Raw genomic sequence first — 27,887 nt, 5'->3', positions numbered from 1 at the left:
ATTAAAAGAAATCAATTCAATGTTAGTTTAAAAAAAAAAAAAAAACAACCAAAAAACATCAGTGCTCTCATCAAACAGAAGCAGCAAAGATCCATAGCTGTTAACTCGATGTAGTAGTGTCATCGGGCAGCCTGTGACAGGTTTTTTCACTGTTTTTTTTGGTCAAGAAAGCAATGCTAATGCTGTACGAGCCAATTTATTTTTAGGTGCGGATTCAGCCAAACATCTTTTTGGTGCTTGTGGCATCTGAGGGAAAACTGGCAGGAATGACTTAGCCCATTCTATAGGGCAAAGAGAAAGACCATTCCCTTTAACAATTCCTCTGGACCTTCAAACATTGTGAACGATTGACTTCTGTAACAGATTTCATCAAACAGTCATAATTTGAAGTCCTCGTTATCAGGTCAGCTCCGTCTCCGCTCATCTAAACATGCAGCATTCTGTTGCTGACCTGAGGACCCCCATGACAACACAGGAAAAAGCCCCCGTGTTTCCGCAAAGAATGGTCACCCTAAGTCAGACAGCTTTTGGATTTCCCCTCACAATCACGAGTCTGAACCAAAAAAATCAGAGAAACTCCTTGGAATTGAGGCAAATATTCTGAAGTGACCCTTTGTGACAGGCAGTGACTGTTCCCCTCCAGAACCTAGAGCATGTGGTATATGGAGTGAGAGGTTACCAGTATCAACGGCATTTATTGGCTGCTGAGAAATGTGAGATGTATTTTTGTATATACACACATATAAAAAAATAAGAGTGAGGTAGATAAAAGTTTGAAAAAAAAAAAAATCAAAAAACTGTCCCCCGTCATACTCAAAAACCCTTATCTCAGTATTTAAATTTATTATGGGGCATCTCTACAGTGATTTAAACTGATATCACAAAAATAAATAAAAAATCCTACATAGAATACCTTCTTAATTAACTTTTTTGTCTTTTTTCATTTTTAAAAGGGAAAAATAACTATGGGACAGAGGCAAGAGAAGATAATGGGACCTAAACTACACAAGCAAAAAGCACTACAAACTTTTTAAAATCTCCAGTCAAAACTAGCAATCAGTATATTTTAATTCTTTGTTCTTACTCAAAAGATTTAAACATTTCCATCCCAGAACCACCTCTTCACTGCCATCATTGGTTGGATCAGTGCTAAACAAAGGCTTCGATGCTGTAACCAACGTCAGATGAGCAACTGGTGTGACTCCTTGGTTGCAGACTTTCTGATGGCCCCCTCCTTCCCCTTTCACCAAGGCTTCTGCAACTGAACAAACAAGCTTACTCGTTTTCTTTTGTTCTGAGGTTTGGTCTATGATTTAAGCAACAAGCTTGTACTTGTACAGGTTTCCATAGCTGCCAACACTTAACCGTTTGCTAGCCAAGCCACTGGCCCCAGCTGCGTGCTTTCCACGCAGCCCTGCAGAAATGGCACGGTGGGTCAGGTCGGGTTGTTTTAACCAGGGGTGCCAAGTGCGGCCCAGGGTGCCCTCCAGGAGGGCTTCCTCATTCGGAAGGCGAAGAGCTGGGCTTTGCTGGAGCCAGGTGTCCAACGGCCACCCCGAAAATGCCTGGCATCGCCAGCTGCAACTGGTATAGCTCTTGTTCACGGGGTGGAAGGGTTAAAATAGTCGTTTTAAAAATCAGTGACCCAAAAGCCTGGTGTCTGCTGTTGTACCCAACTAATAAAGAAAAAAAATAAAAAAGTGTGTGTGTGTGTGTGTCTGTGTGGGGACGGGTGGGTGGATGTGTGCCACAACCAAAACAAGCGGGGAGGGAAGGAGGGGTAGGACCCTTGTACAACAATGAATATAAACACTGAACAAGAATGTACTAAATATTTAACCTTTTTTTCTGACCTGAGTTTGTATCATGCCTTGCACTGTAAGAGACTCGCATGCTGTCTGGGCAGAGGTTAGTGGGAAGGAAGGAAAACCGGGGTTTAAAAACACCGCACGACACCACTGCTGGAGTGTTTCCGTGTGGGGTGTCCCTTCTTTCTCCATGTCCCCCTCAAAAGCCCTGTAGCCCACACAGCCAAGATGTTGTAAAACAACTAATGGGAAAAAAAAAAAAAAAAAAAAAAAAAAAAAAAAGGAGGAAATGTATTTATAAAAAGGCATTAAACAGTTCATGGCAAATCATATGAAAGGTATCAGTTACTGGGAAGGAGGAAGTAAAAGTTACACACTATAGTACAAAGCATAAGAAAATTTGTTGAAGTGGGAGGGAAGGGAAGGAGGGCAGACCTGAAGGTTTTCATAGATTAAATCCACAAAGATAAAGAACAAAAAAAATAGCAGCTTTTTTCTGTACAGACATATAGATGAGTATCTGAACCGTAAAAAAGTTATAAAAGTGACACAAAAGACAATGTGTATGCAAATGATCCATGGTCTAACATAGAACTGCAAGACCCTTCGAGAAGTCTTAATAATAAAGAGAAAAGGTCAACAAAGCATCATATACTTGAATCCGGTTACTGCTTTTTTTGTCTTCTCCAATTTATGTTTCTAGGTGTTTTTTTCCTTGCAAGCCTGCGAAGGAAGGCAGGCTGCAACGATGGAGATCTCTGCCAGTTATTTTCATGTTTTTCATGTTTCATTTTTGGCGTGCAGTTGACTTTTTTTTTTTTGTACGAAATGCACGTGTTTGTTTAGCTCACCACTGCCAGTTTTGTCCAGAATTCATTGGGATGGGGATAGGGGTGGAGGGAGGGCTGTTTCTTTACCCCATCCCTTTTATCTTCTCCATCACAAGAAAAAAAAAAATAATCACATTTTGTCCAGTTTTGAAAAAAGATCTAGACAATTTGATTTTTTTGATTTTTTTTTTTTTTAAATACCAGTGTATGATTGAATAGAATGTATTGGTCAGGATCTCTTTTAAACAGAGCAGGTGATTACTGTGCTCCTTCCATGCCTACAAAAAAAAACCCAAAAAACAAAAACAAAAACCAAAGAGTTCTTTTTTTTTTTTTTTTTTTTTTTTTTTTTTTGGCAAAATTTGGCAGCGTTGAAAATGGTAACAACCTTGGATGAATGATGGCCCTTTTTTATTCTTTTACATGTTCCTAAAAAGATTAAAGAGCAACATTAAAAATCCAGTCTTTTTAAATTTTTTTTTTTGTGGTTTTTTTTTGTTTGTTTGTTTGTTTGTTTTTTTATAAAGACCTACAGTGTTAGGCAGGTGCTTGCAAGGGTACCGGGGAGCCACCTGGCCTGCGATATCTTTGATCTGATAAAAGTGCTGTACGGTTGAACTTGCACGCAGATATGTTTCCCATTACGAAGCAAAGAGAGAGAAAGAAAGAGAGAGGAGAGAGGAGAGGGAGAGACATCAGATCTCAAGTTTTCTGTTGCTATTAAGTGTTAACATTAGAGTTTTAAAAGGCCAACTGTGTGCCCCATGAATGGAGTCCTTTACTGAAACAAACATCTGCTTGCATATTGAAAAAAGAAAAATACGATAACTTGTTTACTGAAAAAAGGGTTCTCCCAAGTGCAGCTATGGCAGTTCTGAAGATCCACTGAGGTACAGTAGGCTTTTGAATATATTGTAATTTTCTTTCTTTCTTTCCCCAATGCATGTGTTTTTCTGTGTTTTATTTCTGTGAGATTCTGGTTCTAAGGATCAGCAGGCCGAAGACTGGGGCAAGGGCAAGGCCCTCTCGTTCTTGCGTCCCCCGTTCATGTGTGCGTACGGCTGTCTCTCCTCGAAGCTGGCCCGAAGGACCACCACGCCCGGGCCGTTCTCGGCTTTGTGTCCTGAGTGCTTGTCAGTGGGTTGGAGGGTGGAGGAGGGATCTAAAGGAATGCTCTCCATGTTTTCAGTCTCCAGGTCAAGCTCCTCTGTATCCGGAGGCTTGTTCTCTTCACTGTAGAAGAAGGAGACCTCTTTGAACGCCGGATCCAGCTCGTCTTTAATGCTACCGATGATTTCCAGGAAGGAGGGCCTCATTTTCGGATTGTACTGCCAGCACATGCGCATCAGTTCAAACCTGGACAGGAAACACAGAGCAAAACCATTTACTGAGGTGTTTTATGAGCCCTGGCTGGAGCCCAACCAACCGTGACTGAATCGGACCACGCGCTTCAGAAAATCATTCAGTTCTGACGAAGACGAAGCGACAGAATTTTTACAGGCCGAGATCCCCGTGTCACACTTCGACCTTCTTTCTAACCACTGAGTTACTTCTGTAGCTCCTACCTCAGCCTCCCCCGCTCCCTTCCACACGCTTGCCCATAAAAGTCTCATGGATACCTGACATCCAGAAGCATTTCGTACTTTTATTCCGACTTGGTATTTCTCTTTTTCTCCTCCAAAATATCCTGTCCTTACGCAATCATACAGCTACATGACAGTGCCTACATGACAGTGCCTCTCAGAGTATCTTTTTCAAACAACCAACCCCTACCCCATCAACGTTGCCTTGGAAAAAATCAAACTAGGAAATACACACAAAGTAAAGCACTGCTTTTTTCCCCCTGAAAGAAGAAAATTACATTAAAATTAATTGTAATCCCCAAAAGACATTTGCGAACCTCAAAGACATTCTCTAATCTTTTATTTTAGAATTATGTTGTTTTCATTTACGGCCAGGGATGCATTAATATTTTACGGAGTGTGAGATCATCTGTCTAAGCACCTCCATGATTAGATCTGTACAATGTCCCATGCTGGCAAAACAAAACCACAAAATGAAACAGTAATACATAGATAATGAAAACAGCATTTTCATGACACAGCAAAATTGGATATTCCTGAGAGATCGCCCTGAGCTTTAAACACAACACAAGAAAGGATTTCACTGTCTGTGAAGGTGGAAGAGGGATGTCTTCTGTTAACACAGCACAAGTAATAGGACAAATTTAAATAAGAAAAGGAAGATTAACATTAATTCTTCGAGCCAATCCTCTGCGTACACAGTACTCGGAGAAACACGCCATGGGTAGGAAGTCACCACTGGCCAAAACTACTACTTTCTGTGCTAGAATAAGAATGGATCTTAAAAAAACAAAACAAACCAAAACCACAAGACACAAAACCCAGAGAAAAATAATTCTTTTTTTGTTTCAGTTAAGATAACATAGTGGAGGATCCTCCTCTCCCCTGACCTTCCAGCACTGTGACCTGCAGTCCCAGGAAGCCCCTTCCCTTGCCCGGCCAGCAGCCTGGGCCAGTGGCCACTCGGGGTTCATCTCCCCACCTCTGCCAGCCTTCCCGTGTAAGGTTAGCCAGGCCACCTAAACTTTTAGTTTTGATTCTATAAAACAACAATACCATTTTCCTAGCTTCCACAGATTTTTCAGAAAGTAAGCAAGCAATTCTGTTTAATGCTTTAACGAGCTCTCACTGCCTTATGCCCTGGCAGCAGTTTACTAGATCTCTGCATCAGTGTGTGGAATGATTTTATTTTTTAATTAAAAAAAAAGGACAAAAACAAACGAACAAAAATTCACTCCTCTTTTGTACAGCACCTAAGTCCATCGCAGAGTAACCTCTTAATGTCTCCAGAGTCCCTGCTCTAGAACAAACCTTTCAACAGGACTGTCACCGAGCTGGAAAACCCTGGGCTCTGAAGCCTGTGCCGTGCATCGCTGCCCACAGCGGTGTCCGCAGAGTCTGGGAACCCTGCCCTGAAGCAAAACCAAAGCAAAGCAATCCCCTCCCCGAGAAACTCGCTCCTTGGGCAATACCGTTGCATTTCCTCATAGGCTGCACGACGTTCCCAGCCGACGTGAACCAGCAGAGACGGAAAGCTGCTGTGTTTGGGATGCAAACACTGCTGAGAGCGCTTCGACCAAACCAAAAGCAATCGGAACTGAAGCGCATTTACAGTCACAAATATTCCGGTTAGAGCTCAGCTGGCACAACTCTGCATGAACAAAAGTCAGCCACCTGAGCACGGCCTTGTGACACCCAAAAAGAAGCAGGCAAAACCAGTCTGCGCTGGGAGAGCTCCCTGGCTCCTCGATGCTGTACTGTAACAGGCACGTAGACATGTAAACACTGTTCAACTATGGCTTGTTTCTGAGTCTTTAAAAAGTCTTTCATAGCGAAAGTGAAGCCAAACTATAAAACTGCACTATACCCTCACCCACAAACAAGGAGGAAAGCTTGAGACATAAATATATAAAATCCATTTCTGTTACTTCATTGCTGTTTCCTTTCCAGCTGACTGCTGCGTCCCTGAATAGAAGCGTTCGCTGGAGCCAAGAACACTGGATATTCGCTGGCGCTTCGCCCTGAGGCCTAAGGGCAATGCTAAGGAGATACCACAAGCAGTAGAGTAATGCATGTGACATCAGCACAAACAAGGACATGTGATGTTTCTTTTAAGCCATTCCAGATTTAAAAACCCTACAGAGTTCCCATAAAAGGATTTCTTTTTTTCTTTTTAACTCCGCGGGTTCAAAGACCTTGCTTACACTATCTTAAACAAAAAAACCCTTTCCAGTAGACAATGGAAGAATTTACAGGCTGTTAATACAACCTGAGCAGTTTTATAAAGTATGTTTCCAGCTGGTGGCAAGCGAGGTCAAGGAAGTTGCAGGCATCGTCATGAGATAGAGGAACAGCCAGCAGCTTTCCCATGCATCTTTTGCTCAAAGAACTGAGCAGAAACTGAGCTACTTTTTGCATTCAGACAGTAAGAAACAGAAAATGGAAAGTTACTATAGAAGCTGCATTCCATTTGAGTGTGTGTTTGCGCTGTGCAGCAGACCTGATTTGGTGGGGACTTCTATTCTGCTGTTGCTACACGCTGACATTACCTCTGCACAGCAGACCCTGGCTTCGAACTGAGTACTCGCCAGGAACAAAGGGAAAATCAGCAATGCGTAAATAGTCTAGTCATCTACAATACACGTGGGGGAAGCAATTTTGCTTCAAAAACAGAGCGGTATTCCAGCCTCCACAACTTTTAAAAGCCCCACGGGAACACGCTGTCTGAGAGCTTCAGCTGTAACAAACCTTCTTGCCACGCAGCCATCACCTGATGAACACTGCCGTAACAATGGTAGTACATAAAAACATAACTTATTACACAGGAAGAGGAGAAAAACAGCAAAGCTCCTCCTGGCACCGTCTTATTGAACCATCTGTCTTATTGCATGGTTCTGTCTGTAAAACCATGCGAACTATGCCAAGAGGGTGTAGCATAAACAGAACCGAGTCTTGTTTCACCCTGTGTAAGAGTAAAAAGCCTCTAGAAATACCATCCCCTTTGTGCTTAGCCCTTTCACAGGGATTTACCACCTCTCTGAACCGCAAGACAACCGCGTCGTAAAATTCCGCTTTGCACAAGCATCCGATACAACCAAGCTGCAGAACAGAACCTCTCCAGTTCTTCAAGTGTCCTTGGTCTCTGATCCATCTAAAAGCTACTGACTCACTGCTACAGGGGTTAGCAAAGCACAGCCACTAACAAGCATTACTAGCATCGCAGTCTTAGGAGAGATGGAACGTCCAAGATTGCTTGCACCACGTAGCATTCGTGCACGGGGCGGGCAACGAGAGGCCCTTACGAAAACTACTGCGCTGTGGCTGGAGCGTGCATGGCTGTGTCACCGCTCACATAATCTGCAAGGTTAAAAATAGTAGATTCGGTGACAGTTGCAGCAAGATTCTTCTCTCTATTCTCATCTACGCTTCCCCAAGCAGTCTACCTCCTCCACCTGTTCTGGAGGTTTTTCTATGTCAGTACACTCCCTCCTCTCTACAGAAAGGTAAATTTGTTTCTGCCCGTAGTTTTAGTTGTTTCCAAGTCAAACTATTTTAAAGAAAAAAGTATCTCTGCACTTGTAGCCTACCACATGAGATATATAGAAGTGTAGTTCCTGGCTCCCCTCCCCGCCTGCTTTCACGCAGTACCAGGCACAAGAAGTTTACTGACTTCCCTGCAGCAGGTGGACTTTGCCTTCTGGACATCTCGAGTTAATATTGTGAGTTAACATTAAAGTATCACGGACCAGTCAGTCTCCACCACTGAGAATGTGTGCTGTCTAAAAGACACCGTCCACCGGCACAGACACAGCAAGAAACCTGTCTTTAAACAGAATCTTTTAGCAATCTCCACAAAAAAGAGGACCCCCTATTTTACAAAGGGTTTCATAAAGTGCTTGCGAAAGCAGTTGCCTGAAACATGCTGGGGATGCGTGGCAAGAGCCATATGCAATTTCAGGGCTCTCTGCAACTCTGTTACAAACACCTTTCTGTCCGTTCAGTAACTTTTCTTGTTACGCCCCTTGCCGAGAAGCAGGTTATCAGGCAGCTGGAGAGGGGAGAGGAACTCTGCCTGCAGACCAGGTCTCTGTGCCTGCCAGCAGCAACACGTGTGAGGTTCAAGACTGGCGGCAGTTGTCAGGTTACTGAGTTACAGCATCTTTACAGCATCTTGGGCTAACGGGATGGAAGACAGGGAAAGAAGCAAAACCAGACATACATGCAAAAAAAAAAAAAAAAAAGGCACCATAGTAATGCAAAATAGGTTCTCTGAATGCCAAATGCATGTGCATGCAACAAAGGTGAAGATTATTCCTGGAGCTTCCTACTGTCACTCCTACAACAGCCTATTTGAATTTCAGCAGGCTTGGGTGTCTGTCCTAATACAAAGACAAAACAAGTTAAAAGGGAGCTAAACCAAGTCACAATAAGCTTCTAAGGTCAATACATCCAATTCCCCCCCCCAACTTTTGGACAGAGTCAGTATGTTTTACATACAACTGTATCACCAAAAGAAAAAAAAAAAAAAAGACAGCACTAAACTGGATCTGCCTTATTTCTGAGTTCACCCCTGTTCCTTGTTCTGATGGAGAGAAGTGCCTAAAATTCAAAGGAAGATTTTTTTTATTCTGCACCTCTCCATGTCAGACTAATGTCTTGGTGGCCATAACGAATGTGTGAGCAGCTTCTTCATTAAAATCAGCACAAAAAAGGCCTTTGCTGTTTTACACTGGTGCAAAGATTTGCTCTGCCAGCCATTAAGCAAATTCTCCCAGCTCGCAAGCCAGTTAACCTGAAAGCGGACTCATCCGGTAGCAGCACCCAGCAAGCAGAGGATTATCTCTGAGGAAGAGGAGGAAGGAGAAGGGGCCGGGTGGGCTGCAGTAAAGAGAGCTTCTTGCTGGACTCCCCTCCTGTCCCCCCCATTCACCCCACACACGGCCCAGTTAATGGGGAATTTCTAATGCTGAATCTCTTGCTGAGTATGTTCTCACTGTAGAGGTAATTTTTTTTTCCTACGGACTCGGGGAGCTGACCCCTTCACACATACTGTTCTTCCCCCATTTCTGCCTACTCCCCCCGCCATTACACAGCTCTGACCGTGTTAAACAATCTCCAGTCAATCTGACTGCCAGAAATTCTCCACAGCATCGTGGAAGGGAAAGAATGTGAAATTGAGGAATCATATGGCAGCTACACCCCCCCCTGCATATACCACCCACCCCCCTCAAACAACAAAACAACACTGCCTGTCATCTGAAACCAAAGCCAGCGCTCCAGCCAAAAAAGCTCTTTCCCTAAGAATCCCAAGCAGCTGAGGCCCTTAAGTGATTGTATCCCTTCTGTGGGCCTCCAACAAATTTCAATAACTGCAAGATGCAGTATTTCCTTCCCAAAAGCCAGTTTGGGAAGTATATCAAAGTAATAAAGTCTGAACAACTGAAACTGCTGTACACAAAAGCCAGCAGAAGTATTTCAACAATGCAAAGCTAAAAACTGAAGCCTGCTGCATTGCACACCCTCCTCTGCTGCAAGGCTTTGTATCGATTCTAGGGGTAGGCAAAGGTTTTTCTGCATACTTCTTTCTGTGCTTACAGGAAAGGAAACTGTTAGCAGAGGAGATTTGTTTATCCCAATGTGATGAGCACTGTGACTGAAATAGCAGATCCAACGCTGCTTTAGACAAAGGAACGATACGCTCATTTATCTGTATGCCGAACTAAAAAGTTGAATTCCACAGAGTTTATGCACAATGCATTTCAGCTCATCCTATGCTCTTTTTTCTCTTTACACTCAACAGAATTACTTTAAGCAGAAGAGACAAGATTTAGGCACAAACTCTTCTGTAGCAAATGTCACTTATGAGCTTTTATTACGTCTAATTTTATTCAGGAACACAAAGACTGGGGTTTGTTTCCTTACTAGAGGAGATAGCCCATAGTGAGATTCTGGCCACAAGCACAGTTGTTTTCTGCTATGTCTACTGTAAAATACCAGATCGACAGAGACTGTTCAAGCAGCACCTCGCATTATTATCACTCTTGACTAGATAGGGCAGAAGCAGACACTGAAGGATCAGGAATAACAAACTGTGCACCGAGAACAGTGGTAACTGTTGACACTTACAGCATATCAGGACAATTGTCTGGTTTTTCCAGCAGACCTCCTTCCATCACAAAGCGGAGCACTTGTTCATTGGTCATGCCTTGGTATGGCTGCTCCGCTAACGTTGCAATCTCCCAAAGTACAACACCGAAAGACCTGGAAAACAAATCGGAACTTTAGAAAGCCAGGCAATCTTTACAAGTATTATTTTTCTTAGATGATGCTGAGCAGGTACTTGTCCGTGGGTATTTTCTTTTACCAAAAAAAAAAAAGTATGCAGCTATGGTGATAGCCACATCACCTAGAATATGAGACCGTTGACTTCAAACACCTCTAGTCAATGGTAAGAAACGGGCTCTCAGTTCTGAATGACACTTCAGAATGGCCTCTGTAAGAAAAGACTGGTAATATTATATCTCCATTTTTCACACCATAATCTACAGCTCAGAGCTGGTCATGATTATGATCATTCATTGGTCCAATATTACTCGGTTACACAGGTTCTGTCCAGGTCAATCAGTAAAAAAGCCACCACGAGCTCATTTTATTGACCAGAAGCCTCCTAACTCGCAGGAGATTTAAGCTGATAGCAGCTGAGAAAGTAGTAACGCAGGACTGTAAGCTCCCATTACAGTCCAAGCTGCTTTTCATCAGAAATACTTGTCACACAAATCCGATTTAAAAGCTGCATTTTTCCCTTACCGCTCAGGGAAGCCAAGAGCTAGACAGCAAACGCACACCACCACACCTGTGCATCTCATCTGCCCTACCACTAAAAGCAAGCAAACAAACCAACCTCTATTCCCCAGGCACAAAAACACTTCTTGGGCAATACTTTCCATTTATCCCTCTGCTTTGGTTTCTGCCACTTTCTAAGTCAAAGGTGCAAAGTAAGGATCAAGGCATTCAGCATACAGCAGCAAGCAACAAAACCGATTTTTTAAAAAGACATGGAAGAAATGTGAATGTTCTCCTTCTTGTGGTACCAAGACCCTAGTTCACCACAAAACATTTAAGCCCCCAGGAGAAACTCAGTTACCCCTTTTGCAACATGTATGTAACTATGTTCTTGAAACGGAGCTTCTAGCTCCTTCCAACTAACTACGAAGGACAGCAGAAGTGAAAAAGTCGTTTGTCTAATAATAGGAATTGATTACTGGTGAAGAAAGATAAGCATAGTTATGTAATTGGGTAGTTTCAATGCAAGTATTGACACTTTCTAAAAATATCTCCATTTAAAATTAGTTTATTGAGCAGACATAGCTCGAATTATCTGCCCTGCTCTGAAGAGTCATCTACTTTTAGACCTGCTGTGCAAAGAAAGAAAATCTACATGTTGTCTTGTCTTCTGTGGCTAAAATGCTGAGTCAAGCTTAGAGAAAAAAAAGCGTAGTTTCAATAGGGTATTGTTGTGAAAACAGGAGTCCAGTATTGTTAGCTGGTTATGGTAGAGTGGTTTTATCTTTCAGTTATCCACTGTATCTAAAATGGTTTGCATCTGGAGCCAGAAGCCACAAACAGACTTGCAATTGTTTGCCTTTCAGGGGAGGCAGGGACAGAGGGTCAGCTCAACATTTTGGTGCCTTTGAAGCTACTTTGATCACTGCAGGAATAATGAGAACAAGTCTCGTGCACCTACTAGTCCTATTATCATAACAAATAAACTTACGTTGCTCCTTCAAGGCGACTACCAGCTCTGAAAAACGCAAGATGCTGAAAACTTATTTATAGAAATACACCCTCACGCTGAACAGTATTACATTAATTTGAAAGTGTTCTCCTTCCCCAACTACAACAAAACGTCTTGTCTAATTACCTCATTCTTCAGTTCGAAAAGCAATAGAAGAATGAACTACTAAAATAAAGCTCCACCCTTCAAAACCTCCAGACACTCTTTTTGCAGTTTGCCATTTCACCTTACAGCTTATAAATCTTGGACTCTGACCGCTCAACACAGTTTTGTCTTTTTGACATTTTGGCTTCTAAAACTTATCTCGAAGAACATGGAACCAGATGTCACAATATCCAAAAATAATATACCAAAAATGCAGGAAAAACAATCTCAATATTTTTTACTGTTTGATGAAAATAAATGGCCCCCAAAACAGCCAAGCTACATGGTTTACATGAAGCAACTTCAAAATCTGCACCAATACAAGGGATTGGGTAATTTTTCCTGGTGTGAAGAGACCTTCAATGTACAGTGCTTGGTCTAGAAGTTATTGAGAAGTAAACCGGAATGATCCTTTTAGCCATAAGCAGATCAAGTAAATAGACAGTATTTCGAGACAGTGGTAAGTCAAGCTCCACTACATTTGGAGTTCAGATTGAGATTTCTGAATATTTAGCTGTGGATACACGTGGCAAACGCAAATGTATACACGTTCTGAACAAACACCGTATTCCTCACGTTGAACCAGTTTTTTTGTACCTCAAGATAGTATACTTATGTGAACCAAATTTCAGAGTAAGTCTCTTCTAACAATTAAGATGACAAAGCATCCCAAGGAGGAACTGTCTGAAATACTGATGAGAGCTGTGGACCTCCTCTCCAAAAGCAGTTTGTTCCTCTCTATGCTTTCAAGTAAAAATCTGACAGATTTTACTCCTCCTCCTCTTTAAGTTTTCCAACCTTACAATCAGTAAGCCACCTTTATTGATGCGAATTCTGGCTAGGGTATTCCGCTCAGACTGTCCCGCTGATAAACTGCAATATTGTTTGCTCAACCCTGCTTTAGACTAAATGGCCGATGAATGCCAAATCTTGTGAACGCTGAAGGGAGAATTCACGTACTTCCTGCAACAACCGAAGTACTGATTTACTTCTGACATTTGATTTGGCGTCACATCTGTGGGGGTTTTTTGTTTGGAATTTGAGTTATGCTTAAACAATAATGTCACTTAACGGCTAGAGGTTAGAAGGAAAGCGTGTGTGGAACAAGTGGAGCACGTCACCGAAGCGAACACCTGACCGCTGCCGCCCGCTTCTGATACAGCGGCTGGAGTTGACAGCTGGACTGAAAAGTTACTCTTGTGCGTAAGAACGGGCAAGTCTGCCAGCTCCTCACTCCAGGCTCGTTCAGTTCTATATCTGGGGATTTTCTAGTGATATATTCCAAATTTCTGTCTGCTCTGTGAAGCCATTAAAAGTTCCAAAATTCTTTTACTGCAGGGGGACTGCCAAAAGCATGTCTGCCCTGTTCCATTAGATAAATGGTTGATACAGGGCTTCCCCTTCAACTCTAAGTGGTTATTTTCATCTGTTTCCAAGTTTGAGGGTTACTGGATTCATAAATAAGTTACTAGCCATACGCAAAAATTTTTAAGCAACATTCTGGTGCTTTTCTTTTTCACTTGCTACATAATGCCTCTTGTGAACCTTTCACTCAAAGCTGGTGCTGTGGACTGCAGTCCGCTGCCTCCAAAATCCTCAAGCTGTTTAAAGAAAAGCAGTTTACTACTAAAATGCCATTCCTACTGACTTCTAGACATTTGGAGGCAATCAGCTGCCAATTCTGTAACAGATCAGCAGTAAAAACATCTTGTTAGAATGGCAGAGAAGCCATAAAAGACAGAGTAGAGGTTTTGCCAGTACACGTTCATCTTCTGCCAAGTCCTCCCTACCTATCTGCAAGAGTTTGGGAGGTGTGTGTGGGGAATTGTTCCAGAGTATTATTTCTTCTAAGAAGTATATTTTGAAATTTCCTGAATGCCTCTATTAATAACTTCACAGATACAGCAACTAGGCAATGGGCTTTTAAAGAAAAACCTATTTCTGCATCTTGTGGTATATAAAACAAGCAAACAAAGCTCCAAATGGAGAAGGATATACACAAGGGAGAACTCCCAAGAAAAAAACCTGCTAGTGTACACAAACCATCTGCGGGAAAATAGAGTTATTTACACAGGAGGTTTTGATAGAAAAGCAGGTCAGCACTATGAACCTTTCTATATTCTTGGCAACTTTTAATGCTTTTCTTGAAGGAGGGCAATTTGAAAACTGACAACTTGCTCTTCCAGGTGAACGTAGTGTTTTTCACTGCACAACCGATTCTACAACCCACAGCAGGAAACATGCCGCCACCTCCAGTTTTGGAAATCCATTTAATTTTGCTCTCTCTGACAGCAGAATTTAACCTCACGAGTTCTTTATTTTGCAATGGAAATGTGAAATATAGAGCAGAATGCTTCACAGTGGAAAAAGAAAGTTACCTTTGAAGAGACAGGAGAAGCAGTATATTTAGTGAACTGTATGTATAAGTCTACTAAAACAAGAAAAGAGGCTAGAAAGAAGAGGGGCTAAAACAGTTTTTCAGAGCCCCTTTTTTGTTACCAGACATCGGAGTGTGTTGTGAAGACTCCATCTTTCAGCGATTCTGGGGACATCCAGCGGACAGGCAGCAAGCCTTTCCCTCCTTTACGATAATAATCTGTCTCGTAGATATCTCTTGTCATGCCAAAATCTAGAAGGCATAAAAGTTTTGAGTTTGCATAAAATGATGAACATTTCCCCTTACTACAAGCCACTGTAGCCAGCAGAGAATCATAGCTCCGAGCAAAGAATCTGCAATCTGTTACGACGACACCTTACCTGCTGCCTTAGGGCTGGTTAGCTTCCCTCCCAACAAAATCAACAGACATTTTTACCACTGACTTCAGCGGGTGAGGAGTCTGAACGATTTAAATATATCAATAAGAAAAGTTCCAGGATTTATGCTCAAGCCTTGCAGTAAGCTAAGCGTTCTGAAGGTCATACAATTCACTAATCTGTTCTCTAAATTCAATGGTTTTCTTTTCTTTGTAAAGAGCTCCTTTAGTAATTAATATTTATTTAGTAATTAAACATGTTGAGGGAAATGCTTCTCTCTCATTTTTTCCCCCCCCTTTCCAAAAGTAATTTCCAGTTCCTGCATAATATTCCATCTCAAATGCTAGAGAATTAGGCTATTCATTTATGACTAACACAGACCAATATTGAAGACATACTTTGGGTTATATGTATGTCCTTAGCTGTAAACAGTAAACATTTGCAAGACTTGGGTCTAACAATGCTCATCTCCTGACTGTAACCCAGACTTACTTCAGAATTTTTTTTTTTGTACAATCAGCCTGATGCACAAAAACTGCTTGGTCTTAGACTAGCCTAGTTAGACCAGTAACTATGTTCTCAGATGCTAACCAAAAAGTTAATAAATCAGGTGGCATCAAATCTCTTACTAGTATTAAATGCTGTTTGCTGACACAGCAGACCTAGGGCAAAATCCATTTTATCAATACAGACCTGTAGCTGCCCCTTTTTTTCTGGGAAAAGTGGAATGAAGAGAGGACAGAATTCCTCCAGTTCTCACAGTCATTATTACCAGTCTATGGATGTCATTATTACCAGGCTTGGATGAGTGACTGACCACTGATCCTTCTCGTTCCTTGTCTGCTAGGGACACCGGTACCCTCAGTAATTATGACTAAAAAGCCCATCTGTGCCGCTATTCCATCACTCCCACACACCAGGGTGATTTTATCCTGGCTGAATGGAAAATTCTTTAAAAATGTAATGCAAATAAGAAACAGATATGCAACGAGCATAGGACAGTGTAGCATAAAGCTCTTCCTCTGAGATCTAAACAGTCTGAGTTGGCGTGTTCCAGTCAAGATGCTCCTAAACTGTTTCTACGTGAAGGGATTTTCAATACCGGTACATAAATGAGAGCAGTGCAGCATATTTCACGGAATGCTTTCGGGGTAACCATGTACCATGTTAAAGGGAAGAAATGCACCATCTTCAGTTCAAAGAATTGTAAAACATGCTGGTGGGGGGAGGAGGAGTGAGAAAACTGGAATGGGAAGGATTCAGGCTGACTTCCCCTGAACCTGCAGAAAATGCACAAAATCCCCCAAAGATCTTATTTCCTAATTAACTGACTCAAAATGAAATCATTTTTTCTTTCTCCCAAATGACAGGATTACTTACACAAATTATCAAAATAGCTGAGTTAAGCTCAGAGAAAAAGAATTAGTTTCCTACAGCAGAAGGCTGTTGCGATACATGTTATTTTAATGTGCACAACTCAAAAACAGCCAAAAGCTTAAAATCATCCTCTCTGGAGAGAAGTCTGAAAAAACTCATCTGACACTATTTTGGAGAGATGGTGAAGGAAAAAAAAAAGTGGTGTTCTAACAGCAGAGCAGAGGAAAAGCCATTCTGTTTGTCTGGAAAGCATAACTCCAGTTCAGACTGGAAAGCATCCAGCTGAAGTCAAGCCTTAGATTCCACTTCCAAATCAGATATGCTTTAAAATAATTCTAAAATTCTTATTCTTGACTCAATAAACAGGAGGTGGAATTATTTTTGCGCATTAACAGAAAAGCGAATGACACACCAGTGGTAACTACGCCATCCACCCAGATGTCTGCAGCATCCGCACCTCAAATCACTGCTTCACTAGCTCTTTTTAAACCCACACACTATACTATTTCCCCACTGGAACAACAGCAAGTAGAGGTATTCCAAGAGTTTCAATTCAATGTTGACTGCTCACAGGTCTTAAATCACAGCAAGCCTTCATAAGGAACATATTTAATTCTGCAGAAATTTAAACTAGAGCTAAGTTTTAAAAGGTCTTTCACACAGCTTTCAAAAAAATTAAAATGCCTTCTAAGATGCCGATCTTTCTGGATGTTGTGTTTCATTTGAGTAAAAGTCAAGAAAGCGCACCTCCAATTTTCACTGTGAAGTCTTCTGCCACCATGCAGTTTCTCGCAGCAAGATCTCTGTGAACAAATTTGTTGGCGTTGAGATATGCCATCCCATCAGCAATCTCTCCTGCCATCTGAATCATCTTCTTCAGAGTTGGAGGTGCCTGGCCAGGATTATTCTGAGCAAGATTAAGAAGATAAAACAGGTTAAGGGGAAAAAAAATAAGTAACTATTCCTACATCAAGCTGTAACTTTTTTTTATTTTCTAAATAAAAATTACATTATCACAGTTCAGCCTGGCATGATCCAGGCTAAACAGAAACTCATGACCCCGTAGCATCTGCTTAGTGGGAAAACTGGCCATATCAAGCTGGGTTAAACACAGAACTCCCACACAGCTCTTTTAGGCCATTCTATTTTACAGAATACAAGCCAGAAGGACTTTTTGGTATAAGGATGTTATCTTACACCTATGGAGCTTAAATGTCCATCCTCCTGCCACACAAGTTCTGAGATACAAAGCACAGGGCTTATTTTAGAGATTTCTACTGTTTTACTATCTTCACAAACAACCAGATGATGTTAAATGATTTCCTGTTCCCCAGTTCTCCATAACCAGATGTCTCTTGAATTACTTCTATTTGTAAATAGGAGAAAAGCTTATGGGACAATTTCTTCTGAAGCAAATTCACTCCTTAGCATCCATGGATATATGGCTTCTGCCATTCTCAGTCTCATGGATGAAGGAGTTCAGGTACTTACACGCAATCAGCTAACTCCCACCATCCCTTACCAGCATGAATTTACCCAAGCTTTACACCCCTTGGATAATCATCGCTGACAGAGTAACCAAAACCAGAGCCTCATATACTGAATTCTACTAATGACAAAGACCCTAAAGCACACAGACCAAGTCACTGAACTTTATCACATCCCCATCCAGAGATTAAACGGTCCCTTACCCACCTTCCATGGAAAGTGTTCATACCCAGTCCCATCATCACTTTCAAACTGTGCTACTTTGTGTTGAGATAATGAGCCATACCCACTACTTCCAGGCTCCCAAGAGCCAAATGCAAGACACCCTATGGGAGCCCAGAAGACATGACCAAGAAAGCCCAGAAAGACCAATGTGAGTTGAATCCCCAGGAGGAAGAGATAGGTATGGGAGCCGCATGGTTAAATTACTGGTAAATCCAGTGATCAGGCAAGCCCCCATCCACACCTTACTGAAATATCCTGCCTTCCTCCTCATACAGGTCTTCAGAAGACTTCACTCAACTCTTTATGTTGCACATCAAGGAAGACAGGGAATTTAGGCACAGGCCTATCACAGACTGCTTTGGAAAGCACCAGCATACAAGACAGGAAAGCCAAGTACAGAACTCATCATTTTGGTAACTTCTCTGTAATGTCACTGTCCCTTTTTATGAAGTTTGTTGAATTCAACCAAAACTATTTAATATAACCTGAAACATTATTAATCACAAATGCTAGTCAAGCCCTTAGTCTTACTGGTATTTTCTGAATGCTGTATTCAATGATTGTTTCCTGTATCCACTCACTCAAGCAATCTGCTCTTGCTACATGCAATACCCTCCATTTATACCATATTCATACTCTTGCGCACATATTGTGCTCATACTCTGTTCCTTTAAGTTATTCACATCAGAATTTCTACATCAAGGGCAAAAGCTGCTGAGCTCATTTTCTACATAGTCTACTATGATTTCAGTGGCAAGTGACCTTGTGATCTTTATCCTTCAGACCCTGCATCATATGGGGCAACTTTAGCTGTTAGACTGATGGCCTACATATTAAGAGTATGCATATTAGCTAAGGTATTAGATTTTTACTTTCCAGCAGAGGCAACAGGCAGGTTATACAAGATGAAACACTTATCGTAACACGCATGCTTCACCTAGTCAATTTTTGGTTTAACAGCTTGATGAGAAATCAGATTAGACAAGAAATTCAATTCAAATCTGGAAAATGGGACTCGGTAACACAAGAAGGGACCTATTCCGTTCAGTACACCAGGCTATTTGCAGTAGCTACCTCATGAAAAAAGGTGTTGCAGATCACAGAACAGCTCACGTTTTGTTCTTAGAGCTTAAGGAGAAGGGCAGGAAAGGCTAATTGCCTGCTGCTTCCAACGTGACGCTGTTTTGTTCAAGATGATTCTAACTGAAGAAATAAAAAAACATCCAGCAACTGATGACTCACCTCTGTGTCTGGCCTCAATGATCTCAGGTAACTTTTGAGGTCCCCACGTGTCATCAGCTCCATGATAACCAACGTAGGCTGGCCCTGAGAAACAACACCAAGCAGCCGAACCTGGAAGAGAAAAAGCAAATGTTCAGTGACAAATACAGTTAACTGAACTGTAGTAATGATTTATTCATGTCGATATGTAGCCCCAAACACCCGTGAACCTGTGGGAAAGGTCTGAGAGTAGATTTGCTTCCACTCTCTGACTCCTGTTTAACAACAATATTATAAAGCTGCGCAGAGTTGAAGCTAAAATCCCGAGTTCCCACTTCAGTCAGTGAAGACGTGCCCTGAACACCCGCATGCCAGTAAGCACCATGGCTGTATGAATCACAGCCTCGTTACACTTTCATGACTTACAACATGGTGACAATTGAACTCCTTCATCACCGAGGCCTCATTTAAGAACTCTATCCTCTCACGCATGCTTGCAGACTCATTGACTGTCTTGATGGCCACCCTGGTCTCCGGCTCATCCTTCACCACTCCCTTGGCTATTCCCTCGTAAACCATTCCAAAGGAGCCTTGCCCAAGCTCCCGACACATAGTGATCTTCTCACGGGGCACCTCCCATTCGTCTGGAACATACACTAAGGAGAGAAAGAACAGGCCATGATGTTCCACTTCTGCAAGTGGTGCAATCACGCACCGCTTTATGATACCAACTGCCCAAACAGTTTTACTGTAAACAACACTAGACAATGCTGAGGCCTTGCACAATGTATGCAAACAGTCCACGGTCTTTCCCATAGAGACAGGTAGATGCTTGGCATACAAATAAATCTTAAAGAAACGTGTAGATGGACTTGAAGGGGCCTCACTATGGTACTGACATAATGTGATAGAAATAAGGAACCTCAAAGCACAAAACCAGGACGGGAAGAGGCTTGAATAAATACTTTAGGCTTGAGCTTTTTTTGGGATCCTTCGTCTTCTCATTCTTCCAGACAGCATCAAGCACACTTGATCATCTGTATCAGTTTAGTGTCTGCTGTATTCTCTATTAACAGATTGATTTTATGACTAGAGGGAAACAGACTCTCTGATCTAGTAGGCTCTTTGCATGAAGCTATTCTGATCACTTGCACACACACTGTTGCAGCAGTAAAGGCAGAACTTGCTGCTGCTGCTGCAAGTCTTTGATCTGAGGCAGAAGAGATCTCAGAAGGTGACTGCCAGGAGGGAGGACTGCCTCAGGCAAGACGACATCTGAGTAGTCACTGATGCTGCTGCCTGTTAGTCACCAAAGGAGGGGACAGTTGTGTCACATGCTCTGGATGGGTGAAACAACAGGATACAAAAATAGAGGATTATAGCATGAACACTGACAGACCCTTTAACCCTAATGGTGCTGCTATAAAAAATAACAGTGAAAGAGTCCACTGCCACTATGGCTAAACCCACTAGCCTCCCGGGGGCCGTTTGGAAACACTACTCCGGCAAGAAGTCTACAGCAGTAGCACCAAACTAAACCATAAACAGAAGAACTGATGCCTCAAGGAAATTCGTCCGATGTTCTGATTTCCTCCTGCACTTGAAGAGCTCCAGACGTACATAATCCGTACAGTATGGGCACATGCTCGTTACAGACAACCACACCTCTATGTGTGTATGTGGGGGAAAAATTAATTACCTAGCAAGTATGTGTTCCAGTGGGAACCTAGTTGCTTTTTGTATTTTAATATTTTTTAAAGCAATTCATTTAGCCAGAAAGCTGAATTTCCCTGGTTCTCCATCCATAGTAGTCCCAGAACATGGGCTTTCTGGAGATGCAGAGCTGAGGATCCCTGGACCGCCAGGTTCATTCAGCTCCTGCTGCTGCTCAGGGACAGCCAACACAACAACTGGCAAGAAGTTCATCTACACCATTAGCAGGCACAACCTCCTGCAATAGTGAAGTACAGGAAAATAATACAGACATCCAGAAAGCACGCTGTTCTAGGAACAGCAATTTTGTTTTAAAGAATTTTTGTTTCCTGGACGGTTTTAAAGACTTGAGCATTATCCACATTGTGTGTCTCCCACAGAGAATTGTAAGAAATTAAAGATGCCCCCCAAAACTCCATACCTGACTTTAGAACTACAATTATTTCACTCTGTTAGCACAGCACTCAACACAAATATACCAGCTGGGATCTAAACACTGCCACAGTCTAATACCTATAAATATTGTTATCGCCAAATATATGCATCAGTCACAAATAAATTAGGTCCATTTGAAACTAGCTTTAAAAAACTGTTTTGCCAGCTAGAGAAAAACGGGCTTATCTACACTCCAGATATTAAGAGAAACAAATATGGATTACATTAAAAATCCGTGCTCATTTTAACACAAAATTTCTGCATGTGATATGTCTGGAAGCCCACAATACTGCTTTTCTCTTTCTCTAACTGTGAAAAGTTGTTGGGGAGTTTTCTTGGGATGGGAAGTGAGGAGACAGTATTGGTTTTTGTTAAATGTTACTATTTCCCATGTGATAAGTACACAGAAACAAGCAGTGGGTTTGTTCCAATAGGTCAGAATAGGGCTTAAAAGGGCAAACATGAAAGACTATGAATTCATGAATTCTTTCATTCCAGTGAAAACATCACTGGATGAGTAGATGATAGTCTGAAAGTGAAACTAATGCATCCAAATTTGCCTCAGCTGAATAAACTACAGGAAAAATTTCAACAACTCCCCAGTTTCAACAGACAGGTGACATTTACATATTATCAATCCCAGAATTCTATGGCTGTGCTAACAAAATGAAAAGAGAAGACGGTGTTACCACATCCCTTTTAGAGTTTTCAGTCAGACACAAACAGAATACATGAAAGTAAAAGCATCAGAAGCGTAAGGTCACACTTACCATCTGAAGCACTGAAGTACTCGGGGTTCACAGAAGCGTAAAGTACTCCATTACCCAGTCTGTCACTGTTTCTGTTGAAATATTTTTTTTATTTTTTTTAATCTTTAAGCCTAAGTAAATTTCAGACCACCTCTTCTACAGCTTTTCCACCGTTTGCTCAATCACAGAATATTATTTACTGTACCTGGAGAGCTTTTTGGACAAAAGGGACAAACCAAGTTCTTATTCTGCCTCACGTAATCAATGGGAAAACAGCCCTGAACAGCTTTCCCAGGAAACCGGAGGTCTTCTCTATACCAAATCAGCACCAGAAAAGCGTAAACACGAGGTACTTTTAGCTGCTGGGTAAACTTAGAAAGGCAGCTGTATGGTAATACACCCAGGAGACCTGTGGCTGAGAACATACTTTAACATCACCTGCTCTGCCGTGGGAGAGAAGTGATCTAGCAAAGGACAAGATTGTTTATAATGGGGAATTCCATTCAACTATTTTGTAAGTGTTTCTATTATTTTATTTTAGAAACACACACACACCCCACCCAATTTTACAGCGTTGATATTCAGAATAAGACATATTTATTCAGTGCTGTGAGAGCTCTTGCAGGAGGTAGGCCGTAGAAATAAAATCATCAATCAGACCTCAGAAAATCAAAGCCAAAACATTCTTGTGGGCTAGAATAACAGTTTCAAGAAGGTTGAGTTTCACCTAGGAGAGCCCAAGGGAAGGCCAAGCAGGTATTGTACGTCGCTAGATACAAAGCCCTTTCTGGAGTGCTTGAGGAGAACTGGTACTACTGTCTGCACACAACTGAATTAGAGCTGGAAATAATGGGATACTCAATGAGCATAGTTTATATGAGAGTAAAAAAACCCCTCTGTATCTAGAAAGTTGCAAGGCTGAACATTTGCACTGACTTCTATTAAGTTTTCATTATGTATTTCAATTAAATTTAAAAAAAAAAAAAATCACTAGTTACAAAAAACAAAACCGAGGAAAGCAAATAAACAGAACAGTCCCCTACACTGCTCTGTCCAGGATGTAATTTAAGTGGATGTAAAGACTTAAAAAAAACCTCTAGAATTTGCAAGAAATCAAATTAACCTAAATTGAACTAAGTTTTCATGATCTATATTGACCTATATTTCAGTCAAAGGTTCTGATGATACAGGTTCAGTATTTGCCATCGTTGTCCCAGTGGATATGTTCCTGACAACCCTTCCTCTTCCCTCTCAAACATGATACTGCAATAAAAAGCCTCTTCATATCTCAAGCAGCAGCCGGATGCTTGCTGGTAACTCTAAACCACCTCCTTTTACACACCAAGACAGAATCGACTTTAGCTTCTCGAGTCCTCGGAATGCCATTGCCCTTTTTAATTTCGCTCTATGGGCACAGATTTGAAAATAAACATTCCCCTCCTGCAGTTTTAACCACAAGCATATACAACTCACCTCTTTTTGTTAAAGACGTACAGCATTATCAGTAATCCCCCAATGATGAGCAGGAAAGCAATAGGGAGCACAATTATCAAGTGCAGGAAGTTTCCGTAGTTTGCTGCTGCAACCAACAAGAAAACAATTGTATCAGGGTTTCTATAAAATCTCCATTAACAAAGAAACATTCAAAACCCACTCAGTGTATTTCCATACAGGGAAGAAATCAAAGTACTCATTTTCTTGTCTGATGTAGAAAAATGTACTCAGAAACACTCCCTGACTGCAGATGAGTGGAACAAGAAAACAGACAGTGAAAAGTATTAATTTTGTACAGAACAGTGTCTGTCTGGGGTTTGTTTTCACAAGTTATGCTAAAGGACTTACATTCCTCAGTGAACACTATGTAATTGTTCATTTGCATATTCACCTTTTTATTGCTTATACTTATATTCAAAATACAAAGTTCTTCAAAGTCCAGCAATTAGAAAACCAAAAAGGAATAAAAGATGGAGTTCCAGTTTTCTGTGGATACATCTGCTCTACAACTAAATACGGAAGTTCTTGGGAGGGTCTCTGTGGACACTGCAGTAATGTTCTTCCAAAATACAAATTACTCCCATCGTCAGGACCAGCATCACCCTTTCATCAGGATGTTATCTTTATCAAATGTCACTGGGAACAGATCATATGAAAAAGCATCTTGGTATTTAAAAAAACCTGCCAGCCAAAAATCTAACCGAATTATTTGTTTCTTGTATTATTTTGCAATTTAAGGCAGGTTTGCCTTACTGCCACAGGTATTGCACAATCCAACTCCACGTTGTTATGGCTAACATGACATTCCCAACAGAGTTGTACATCACAGGAAGCCAGAGTAGTGTGTTCTACACACCCACCATGTGGTTGCACCTCTCATATATATAGAATGCATGCAAGAAAAGGACCACACCTCAGATACACCTCCTGGTTGTCAACACTTGCCAAAAAATGGAACAGAGGAGAGTTCCCAAAGAAGCATCAGCAAGTAAGAGGAGCATTCCGAGTACGGGCAAGAGGCTCATATGCCCAGTTACACATGTAAACATCAGGAATTACTAAAAAGACAATAGTTGCCCAATTTGACACAGCCAACAAACATTCATCTCACATTTGGGTTGCACATAGAAAGAGACTGGCTCAGTCCATGACCCATTTCCAGCTAACGAAGTGGCCTGAACTCTAGCAGAATAGTTTCCGGGGTTCAGATGAGTTAGTTTAGCTCCTCCAAGCTTCTTGTATTCCTGTCTGGAAACACATTCCCGCTTCTCCTAAAAGAAAACAAAGCAATTTGCAGTTCGTGTTAGTATCTTCACATTTCTTCACTCTTGAGAGAACAATATGGCTGCAGGATAAGCTAAGTTTTATAGCTAAAAGCCCCATCTGACCAGTCTTTCTTCAAACACCTTAAGGAGATAATGTGGAATTCAAAAACCGTCAAAATAAACAAAACAAAGGAATGGCATGCTGGTTGGTGCAGAGTGTTTGGAATCACCATTTCTACCTTTGGTCTGCAGCACTGCACAGAAGCGCGTTAAGAAAGATCCCATTTTGTGTATAAAGTAGAGTTACAAACAGTAACTCTTACCAGAGAAAGTGATCAAAAAGTCAAATCCTCACCTCTCCATGCTGCCCATATTTGATTTCATACATTAGTATCAGCCCATTTGGATTTGCTGGCTCTAACCACTTCAGGTAGACGGTATTTTCTTCTTTTGCTTCCCATGCTACCGTTCCTGGAATGTTATCTGCTCCCTCTGTAAAATATTTACAAGTGATGCGAGAAGAACACCTATTACTGAAACAGGAACTTACGCAACAATTGAGGAAAATAAAAGGTTCGTACTATTCTTTAGGTACGAAAGCATTGCAGTAAGCGCTATTCAAAGATCCAGAGAACAGAATGCATTGGCCAGGGCCCTGCTGAAGAGATCAGCAGAGTCTGAAGTGCCGATTGCCAGAAAATCAGTGCGGTGTGTACAGCTTCACCAGGTATGGGCTCTGTGTTAGTCACTGTGCTCTGTGTGCCAAAAAACCTGTTTATCAGCATCTGGCTCTTCCTTCCAAACTTTCCACTACACCAAAACAGTGCAGACACAGCTATTCCCACCGCATGGCTGTAAACAGCAACCTGTCTGCAAATGGCTGTAAAGACCTAAGATTTGCCCCACTGACTTCCCTTTCCTAAAGCATCCAGTCTTAGGAAATCTGTCACAGTTTAAAATGGAGTTTCATCAGCAATTCAGGAGCTGCTTTATCCCTATTTCATTCTTGATAATTTTATGTGTTTAATTCAAAACTTAACAGGAATATGAAGACTGTTTCAGTCAAAGAAAAAAAGACTGCTTTTTCAAAAATACAGTTGTTAGGTTTAGAAGAAAACAGAATTGTTTAGCCTTTAATTTTCAGAGCCATGCGCTAAAAAGCTGGGAGCACTTATTTCCTTTTCCCTGATCTCACAGATTTCCTTATTTCCTTGAAATAAGCAATGCTTTTTGCTTTTTTACTGACACAGCTGGATCTGGATTATGATAGTCTTTCCTTCCAGAAACAAAACAAAATTGCTACCATTCTGCATCAAATATTCCCCGACATCTGCTGGAGTCAGAAGCTCATTGCTGGGTGCATATGAGCTTACACTAAAATCATCTCTATTCTTCTCAGAAGTAGTACAATCTGTAAAAGTCCCAAACATAAGTACAGCATTCAGTGCTTCCTATTTGAAGTACTCTAGATGCCGGCGATCGGGCACAAAGCGACACAGTACTCCTCCTGTTTCCAGGCTGGACAAATGCATGGTCATTCTGTGACAGAAGAAACATTTGGCAAACATTCCCACCAGCAAAACTCTAACATCTGCAAACAGTTCAGAGTGAACACAGCAAAACTAAACATTAGCTGAGAAACGTTCCCGTCTCTATTCAGCATACAGGGAACTGAAGAATAAAACCTTTCAACCCGCCATGTCTGCGGTTATCACCTATATCACTGGGAAACGGATTCTCTCATAATTATCTCGGTAGTCAATGCACGCACTTCTACCCTTCTCCAGATCACAGGACAGACTCACTACAGATCACTCAGTACACACAAGAGACTGGTCAAAGACATTAAACTACTGCAATGAGATTTTCTATAGTTCCAATTTATTTTCTTGCATAGACTTTTTTTATTATACCCCAATGTTTTTCTAACTGGATTTGGAGGGCTTGTCCTCCCTGAGATTGAACTCTCCCCAGAAAATAAAAACAAAGCTGTATACTTGTGAGAGCATACCTGAAGGCATGGTTCTTGCAAAGACAAAGTTGGAAGCGCTACAACCAAGTGTGTCGGCTTCATGGTTGCAGCTGTGAATATCAATGCGGTAAAGAGTAAAAGGCTGGAGATGGGAGATCACAGTCCTCTCCTTGCCATCCACTTTGGTCTCAAAGAACGGGTATTCCACCTCACTCTCCTCTGCGTCAGAAACATTGCTGAAATGATCTGTCCCAGTCGCATTCCTGTTTCGAGTGGCCAAAGTGGCATTTGCGATTCGGAACACGTCTCTCCGCTTCCGATCGGGTCTGTGGAGCAAACAGACAGGTATAGAAAAGGTCTCTTCACAGAAAGACCACTTTTCCTCCAGCCCTGTGCAAAAAACCCCCAGTAAAATAGGTAACTCTGACATTAAAAAAGCTAAATAAAGGAAAGTGCAAAACAAGACAAAAGCTTTCTCTTAATGTGAATCTGCAGCATGTCAGCACATCCTATTACTCTCTCTTTTGGTCAGAAACCAATCAAAACTCTGAAGCTCATTGCGCCCCAAGATAAATGTGCAAACTTCTGACCTCACTCAATAAACCAAATAGCAAAAATGGCTTCACCGTTATTCAATAAGCATCCTAGATTTGTATTTAATGACAGTAATGTTGACGCTTAAAATAAAAATCAGATGTTGAAGGTTGAAAAGGTTAGGGAAAAAACTGTTTTGAAGTTTGCTGGATTAGCAAAGCTAACTCTCAGTAGGCTTAACTTTCTTTTCAGTTGCAATGAAATTACAGAACTTTGAATGTATTGCTCTGAGAAAAGAAACCTTGGAAGGCAGCTGAAGACCATGAATCTTAAGCACCACTAATGTGTGGTAATTTGTGTATCTCTCTCTACTTGTCTCACCCAAACAAAAGCTCTGCAAAGGAACAATCTCCCTGTATGAGAAAACACAGTACTAATATTGTGTATAGCAAAGAGTTCACCAAGCAACTTTGCTTTGCCTTACAGGCATCTGTATGAAA

At 41.5% G+C, this 27,887-nt stretch overlaps 1 protein-coding gene across 2 annotated transcripts in view; it reads right to left on the bottom strand.

Moving 5' to 3' along the window:
- Positions 1 to 3,627: 3,627 nt before the first annotated feature.
- Positions 3,628 to 27,887, bottom strand: part of IGF1R (insulin like growth factor 1 receptor) — a 193,572-nt gene continuing 169,312 nt past the window's right edge. Inside the window, exons 11-21 of one of the 2 annotated variants that reach the window (XM_075713640.1) lie at positions 26,893 to 27,179; positions 25,237 to 25,373; positions 24,728 to 24,887; positions 23,596 to 23,701; positions 22,144 to 22,214; positions 19,652 to 19,881; positions 19,247 to 19,357; positions 17,039 to 17,198; positions 14,660 to 14,789; positions 10,348 to 10,482; positions 3,628 to 3,994 (exon numbers count right to left, since the gene is read on the bottom strand). In XM_075713640.1, coding sequence (XP_075569755.1) covers positions 3,628 to 3,994; positions 10,348 to 10,482; positions 14,660 to 14,789; positions 17,039 to 17,198; positions 19,247 to 19,357; positions 19,652 to 19,881; positions 22,144 to 22,214; positions 23,596 to 23,701; positions 24,728 to 24,887; positions 25,237 to 25,373; positions 26,893 to 27,179 — 1,894 coding nt within the window. The remainder of the gene's footprint in view (positions 3,995 to 10,347; positions 10,483 to 14,659; positions 14,790 to 17,038; positions 17,199 to 19,246; positions 19,358 to 19,651; positions 19,882 to 22,143; positions 22,215 to 23,595; positions 23,702 to 24,727; positions 24,888 to 25,236; positions 25,374 to 26,892; positions 27,180 to 27,887) is intronic. The other variant, XM_075713641.1, reaches the window with a different exon arrangement.

The sequence above is a fragment of the Pelecanus crispus genome, chromosome 7 (assembly GCF_030463565.1).
Source record: "Pelecanus crispus isolate bPelCri1 chromosome 7, bPelCri1.pri, whole genome shotgun sequence".
NCBI lineage: Eukaryota > Metazoa > Chordata > Aves > Pelecaniformes > Pelecanidae > Pelecanus > Pelecanus crispus.
The sequence above is the reverse complement of the archived record's forward strand: the minus strand, read 5'-3'. Positions and strand labels throughout refer to the sequence as shown.